The following is a 7,581-nucleotide window of genomic DNA, read 5'->3' as shown; positions in this document are numbered from 1 at the left end:
CCCCTGCTCCACGGCGCCCAGTCCCGTCGACCGCCCAAGGGCTGAGGAATGCGAGCGCACGGGACAGGACTGGCAGGCAGCTCCACCTGCAGCCCCGGTGCGGGATCCACTAGGTGAAGCCAGCTGGGCTCCTGAGTCTGGTGGGGACGTGGAGAGTCTTTATGTCTAGCTCAGGGATTGTAAATACACCAGTCGGCACTCTGTATCTAGCTCAAGGTTTGTAAACACATCAATCAGCACCCTGTGTTTAGCTCAAGGTTTGTGAATGCACCAATCAACACTCTGTATCTAGCTGCTCTGGTGGGGCCTTGGAGAACCTGTGTGTCCAAACTCTGTATCTAACTAATCTGATGGGGAGGTGGAGAACCTTTGTATCTAGCTCAGGGATTGTAAATGCACCAATCAGCACCCTGACAAAACAGGCCACTCGGCTCTACCAATCAGCAGGATGTGGGTGGGGCTAGATAAGAGAATAAAAGCAGGCTGCCCGAGCCAGCATTGGCAACCCACTCGGGTTCCCTTCCATACTGTGGAAGCTTTGTTCTTTCGCTCTTTGCAATAAATCTTGCTACTGCTCACTCTTTGGGTCCGCGCTGCTTTTATGAGCTGTAACACTCACCGCGAAAATCTGCAGCTTCATTCCTGAGCCCAGCGAGACCGCGAGCCCACCGGGAGGAACAAAAAACTCCAGACGCGCTGCCTTAAGAGCTGTAACACTCACCGCGAAGGTCTGCAGCTTCAGTCTTGAGCCAGCGAGACCACGAACCCACGAGAAGGAAGAAACTCCGAACACATCTGAACATCAAAAGGGACAGACTCCAGACACGCCACCTTAAGAGCTGTAACACTCACCGTGGGGGTTCGCTGCTTCATTCTTGAAGTCAGTGAGACCAAGAACCCACCAATTCCGGACACAGTACTACTTTGAATTCATAGATTCATTATTGAAAAAAAAAAAGTGTCATTGCACACAAGCTAATGTCTAAATTTCTCCAGCTCTAAAAATCAGACTTCGGAGGCAAATTGTGAAGTCTTTTATCTCAGGATGACAAGAAAACTAGGGGAAATACCTCTGTTGGTAGGTCTGGCAATCATTTCTGTATATTTTTCCTCAGTATTTATAGTGAAAGTGAGCATTCTTCATTGGCCTGTGTAATTGCTAAGTGTTATGGTGGTCTTTCATTCCTAATCTGCTGGGATACTACAGAGCCAGCCTTGCAAATACAGGCGTCTTACTATAACTGATTAACACATAGTAATGGCTGTCATTCACTAAGTTTGTATGCAAGATGTGCTTTTATATGTATCTCATTTACTCTTGTGCTTTTTACTCTTATGAATGACTGTGCTTTGTATATATGTCATTTACTCTTCACAGCAACCAAGCTGCTATTACATCCATTTTACAGATGAGGTAACTGAGAACTCAGGAGAGGTTAAGTAATTAACCAAATATCACACGGCTCATTAAAAGCTTGGTAGGAATTCGAATGCATTCTTCTAGCAGCTGCAATCTATTCCCTGCTAATTGGATATTTACCTAATTGTATGAAAGGCAAGTGTTATTAATGTTGTGATTCAAAGTCAGGAGTTTTGATCTTTTCGAATTTATCTAATGGTTCAGAACTGGATTCACTTTTCTTTTTTGCGTTAGGGAAGAAGGCAGCTAATTGCTCTGGCTGGGACTCCCAGTTTAAAAAAAAAAAAGCCGGTGATGACAGCCTAGGTTTAAATTTAACTCTACATTTATACTATGATCTCAAGTGGTTTGCTTAGTTTCTCTTAATTCTTTATGTCTTCATTCATATAATAGAGATTTCTATTGAACCTACTGCTTAAGGTTATTGAGAAGATAAAATGAAGTGTGTTATGTGAGGGCTGAGAGAGGTGAGGAAGCTCCGGAAGAAGCATATGCCTGGCCATAGTAAGTGTTCAAGACATTGATGAAAGACCCCTATTCTGGTTCAAGTTAGGGTTTAAAAAAAAAAATTAAAAATACCCCGTTATCCTTATTTTTTTTTTTTTTAAATACTATTTCAACTTCTGGGAAGGCAGCATGTAATTAAGATGCCCCACATAGGCTGGGCGCAGTGGCTCACACTTGTAATCCTAGCACTTTGGGAGGCCAAGGCCGGTGAATTGGTTGAGCCCAGGAGTTCAAGACCAGCCTCTACCAGGGTAGGGACACCCTGCCTCTATCAAAAATACAAAAATTAGCTAGTCTCATAATCCGGTCTCAAAATAAAAACTTTTTTAAAAAACAGATGTCCCAAGTACAAAATATTTTAAACCCTACCAATGAAAGATGTTTTTTAAAACCACAAATACATAAAATCACGTAGTGGTCAGATTAGAAGCTAATCTGTGTTCTAACTGTGAGTGATTTTAATTGTAAACATCTAGTGTGCTGTTCACAAAATCATTCATGTTACAACCATCATTCACAAGACCATTCACATCACTCACATTCTATTGGTGTTAATTATAATTTACATAAAGTTGAATAGTTGATAAAGCAATGTGCTTTCTATTAACTCGTTTGAACTTCACAAGAATCCTGTAGGGTTAGTATTTCAATTTTACAAATTTAGAAACATGTTCAGAGAGATGAAGTCACATACACATAAGGGATTCAGGTACGACTGCGTCCAAATGCTGTGTTCTTTCCCTTAACCAATGAAACCTTGATCAACTGTAGGTTAAAACTACCCAGTTTTTTTTAATTAATAGAATGGAATAAGAAATAGCATAGCCAGACCGTGTGCGATGGTTCACGCCTGTAATCCCAGCACTTGGGAAGACCAAGGTGGGCGGAACAGGAGATCAAGAGATTGAGACCATCCTAGCCAACATGGGGAAACCCTGTCTACTAAAAATACAAAAATTAGCTGGGTGTGGTGGTGCGTGCCTGTAGTCCCAGCTACTTGGGAGGCTGAGGCAGGAGAATCGCTTGAACCTGGGAGGTGAAGGTTGCTGTGAGCCAAGATTTCGCCACTGCACTCCAGCCTGGAGACGGAGACGCCTTATAAAAAAAAAAAAAATAGCATAGCTAGAGCCTCAATATATGAAACTCAACATAGTTGAAACACTTCTTATAGTAGATCACCATGTCAGATGTAATTTATTCCTGTAGGTGTTGGACCAAAAAATTGACAAACACTGACCATATGTGTAGCCCCAGTTACACTTCTACTCACTGTGTAGATTTTAAAGTTGATCTAACAGAGTTATTCATTTACAGTATAGGGGTATAAATATATCCTGACTCTACTTTTCTCTATTTCCTAGGAGGCTTTTGAAAATCAAATGAAATAATATATGTGGAAGAACACTTTGTAAACTTTCTATACAAGTGTTTCGTAAATTTGGATTTGGAGGCTATCCAAAAAAAAGTTGTAGATATTCTGAATTCAAAGAATTCCATAATGGGGTTCACTTTTGTGAGGCTGCCACTATCCCTTCATCCCCTATAACAACGTATGGCTGCTTAAGTAAGAGGGACAATCGAGTTTGAACTATTTGTGAACTTTGATTTTTTGGTGTGATCTTTCTGGCTCTTAAATATGAAAGTTCACTATTGTCACACAACAAAGTCCCTTCCCAAGCACTGGAGTGTCTTGCGCAAAACCCAAATTCAATGTCTGTCAAAAATGAGTTGGAAAAAAATGCAATACCATTATTAAGCTCTTACTAGACACAAGCCCTAGTTAGGTCTTTTCTTCCAGTAACCAATCTCTAGAATTTTTTCAAGTCACTAGTTAACATATACTGAATACCCATTTATATAGGCTACAAAACCAAATGTTACATAGGTAATCTTTAGGCTAAATGATTTGCTGTTTATTCACTTGAATAAAGATAAAATTCCTAAAGTACAACATATATTTTTTATTTTCAAACTCTAATAGGTCAAGTGAAAAATGATTATTCAAATATACTCTACTTTCTGGTGGAAACAATCCCTTTGATACGATAACAATTTTTTCTGGCGCTTGATTGAAGCTGTCCTTGAACAGACAAAATTTCCCGTCTTCCAGAAATCGTGCTTAGTTCAAACTAAAATGTGATGTAGCGCAATTTCTCAGCTGGAAGCAGAACGATTGGTCTTTTCAGGATCCTTTAAGATAGGAATCTACATTTGCATCCTCTATCTAGTTTTTGTTTTTTAGGACAAGGTCTGGCCTTTTCGTCCAGGCTGGAGTGCAGTGGCGCGATCTTCGCTCACTGTAGCCTCCACCTGGACTCAAGCAATTCCCGTGCCTCAGTCTCTCGAGTAGCTGGAACTACAGGCACACGCCACTACGCCTGGCTAATTAAAAAAAAAAATTTAAGAGACCGGGGGTCTCCCTATGTTGTTCAGGCTGATCTCGAACTCCTGGGGTCAAGCGATCCTCCGGCCAGGGCTTCTCAAAGTGCCAGGATCACAGGCGAGAGCCGCCGCGCCCAGCGGCAACCCCTATCTAGTGATAAGCAACCTTCAACTATGAAAGAAGCATCTGGCCTGTGGACACTGTCGGTTATCCTTGGAACTTATCCAATTTAGTAAAACAAGTGAGCAACTAACCCTCCAAGGCCGGCTCACGACACCGGGAGAAAGTGGTGTAAAAGACAATCGCGGCCACACACCGCGTGGGGGCTGCGCAAAGCAGAACTAGGAAGCTTTGCTCCGGTCTGGACTTCGTCCCTCCCAGATCTCTGAGCTAGCAAGCACTGCAGTCCGAGCCAATTGCGAAAGACCAACAAAGCCCAGCCCAGCGGAAGGAACGGTTTCGGAGTTGTTTTTCTTTGATACGGGAGTTCCTCCTTGCTCTCGCCCCTACTCTTTCTGGTGTTAGATCGAGCAACCCTCTAAAAGCAGTTTAGAGTGATTGGTAAAAAAAAAAAAATACACCAAACGCTCGCAGCCACAAAAAGGATGAAATTTCTTCTGGACATCCTCCTGCTTCTCCCGTTACTGATCGTCTGCTCCCTAGAGTCCTTCGTGAAGCTTTTTATTCCTAAGAGGAGAAAATCAGTCACCGGTGAAATCGTGCTGATTACAGGAGCTGGGCATGGAATTGGGAGACTGACTGCCTATGAATTTGCTAAACTTAAAAGCAAGCTGGTTCTCTGGGATATAAATAAGGTAACAGTGTTTACTATGTTTTACTTTCTGGTACCTTTAATTTGTGGATGTGTCTGCATTTTGCTGGCAACCACCCTTTACCTCATCTCTGCAAAGCAGGGAGGAAAAAAAAATTAGTATTGCCATTTTGCAGATGGGAGGGCATGAATTAATATGTTGTATGATCACATGATAAACAGACCTAGAGGTTTTAATAGTCCCAGTTACTGCCCCATTTGTAAATTGATCCCCATTTTTGCCCTAGGGATAACTCATAATTTTTTCCTGAACCTGATTTCATTGATCCCTCTATTTTAAAAATAGGGAAAAAGCAATCGTTTTAGCTATATATTAAAAGCGTAAGAAGCTTGTACCTATTAAGAGAAAGTCCTACTTACTGTTAATGAGAAAAGTGGTTTAAAAGATTATACTCGCCGGTGGCTCACGCCTGTAATCCCAGCACTTTGGGAGTCCAAGGCAGGCGGATCGCGAGGTCAGGAGATCGAGACCATCCTAACACACTGAAACCCCGTCTCTACTAAAAATACAAAAAAAAAAAAAAAAAAAAAAATTAGCCGGGCGTGGTGGCGGGCGTCTGTAGTCCCAGCTACTGGGGAGGCTGAGGCAGGAGAATGGCGGGAACCCCGGGGGGCGGAGGTTGCAGTGAGCCAGGATGGCGCCACTGCACTTCAGCCTGGGCGACAGAGCTAGACTCCGTCTCAAAAAACAAACAAACAAAAGGTTATACTCAACAGAAACCAATGCTACATTGCCATAGTTATTGGCAAGAGTAATTTTAAAAAGCATCTTTTCCGGGAGGCTGAGGTGGGGGGTTGCTTGAGCCTGGGAGGTGGAGACTGCAGTGAGCTGTAAACGCCCCACTGCACTCCAGCCTGGGTGACAGAGTGAGACCCTGTCTCAAATTTTTTTTAAAAACATTTTTTACCACGTTTGACCTTTGATACTGAAGGAGTGGCGGGAAAGCATCTTTTAGTAAAAACAATAAAAGGGAAAAAAACTTTCAGTGTAATTTTTTACCTAGGACAAGTGTAGGTGTGGCTTAGGGAGGAGAAGAGGACCTAGAATCCAACCTTTTATTTGACCTTTGGTAGATGAACAAAGGGGTTTCTAGAAGATACCTGATGGCCTGAAACATTATCCATTACACATTAGTTGACATGCAATGCTGTAAACAATAATTCAAAGGATGTGAAGTTAAATGAGGGTTAACCCAGTGAGTGGCTGATGAAGACAGCAATCAACAAATAATGACTGCTGCTTAGACATTAGGGATAGGGTAACAAACAGAAAATAAGGTTCCATGACCTCAGTCTAGTAGGGAAAATGGACATTAAGTAATTACAAGTGCAGGCTGGATGCGGCGGCTCACACTTGTTATCCCAGCACTTTTGGAGGCCGAGGCGGGCAGATGACCTGAGGTTAGGAGTTCAAGACCAGCCTGGCTAACATGGTGAAACCCCATTTCTACCAAAAATACAAAAAATTAGTTGAGCGTGGTGGCGTGCACTTGTAATCCCAGCTACTCAGGAGGCTGAGGCAGGAGAACCGCTTGAACCTGGGAGGCAGAGGTTGCAGTGAGCCGAGATCATGCCATTGCATTCCAGCTTGGGCAACAAGAGCAAAACTCTGTCTTAAAAATAAATTAGGCCAAGGCGGGCGGATCACGAGGTCAGGAGATCGAGACCATCCTGGCTAACACGGTGAAACCCCGTCTCTACTAAAAATACAAAAAATTAGCCGGGCGTGGTAGCGGGCGCCTGTAGTCCCAGCTACTCGGAAGGCTGAGGCAGGAGAATGGCGTGAACCCGGGAGGCGGAGCTTGCAGTGAGCTGAGATCGCGCCACTGCACTCCAGCCTGGGCGACAGAGCGAGACTCCGTCTCTCAAAAAAAAAAAATAATAATTAATTAATTAAATTAAATTAATAAATAAAAAAGTAATTACAAGTGCAACGAAAAATACAACCCAGGTCCAGCCTGGACCAGCATGGTCAAGGTCTGGCATGGTGATATAGTCAGACACATCTGAGCTTTCGTTTTCTGATTGGGTAACTTACTCAACGTTTCCACAGCTTTAGTTCCTTTTCTGCAAAATGGATAAAATAACAATACCTACCTCAAAAAGCTGTCAGTATGGTATGAGATAATGCATACAAAGCATTTAGCACAGTGTGGTATAAGGTAAACACACTGCGGTGTTCTTATTATTCCTTGACAAAGTGTGGTTTAAGCTAAAATTTAAATATATGTAAGAGTTAGTTAGGTTAATGACTTCCAATGTCCAGTGCTGGTTTGTACAAAATTTTCTCTGATCTTCAGTGACATGCATTTATCCAACAAATATTTATTGAGCACCTATTATCTGTTAGGCACTGTTCTAATGCAGAACTGAGGATATAGCACTGAGGAAGACATGAGCCTCATAAGCTAGGGGCAGTATGCCACATTGTATAATAAA

At 42.5% G+C, this 7,581-nt stretch overlaps 1 protein-coding gene across 1 annotated transcript in view; it reads left to right on the top strand.

Annotated features, from left to right (window-relative positions):
• Positions 1 to 3,810: 3,810 nt before the first annotated feature.
• HSD17B11 (hydroxysteroid 17-beta dehydrogenase 11) overlaps positions 3,811 to 7,581 on the top strand; it is a 49,269-nt gene continuing 45,498 nt past the window's right edge. The window contains exon 1 of the mRNA XM_054683830.2: positions 3,811 to 5,125. Coding sequence (XP_054539805.1) covers positions 4,916 to 5,125 — 210 coding nt within the window. The 5' untranslated portion in view covers positions 3,811 to 4,915. The remainder of the gene's footprint in view (positions 5,126 to 7,581) is intronic.

The sequence above is a fragment of the Pan troglodytes genome, chromosome 3 (genome assembly GCF_028858775.2).
Source record: "Pan troglodytes isolate AG18354 chromosome 3, NHGRI_mPanTro3-v2.0_pri, whole genome shotgun sequence".
In the NCBI taxonomy this organism is placed as follows: domain Eukaryota; kingdom Metazoa; phylum Chordata; class Mammalia; order Primates; family Hominidae; genus Pan; species Pan troglodytes.
This window is presented reverse-complemented; position numbering and strand designations above follow the sequence as displayed.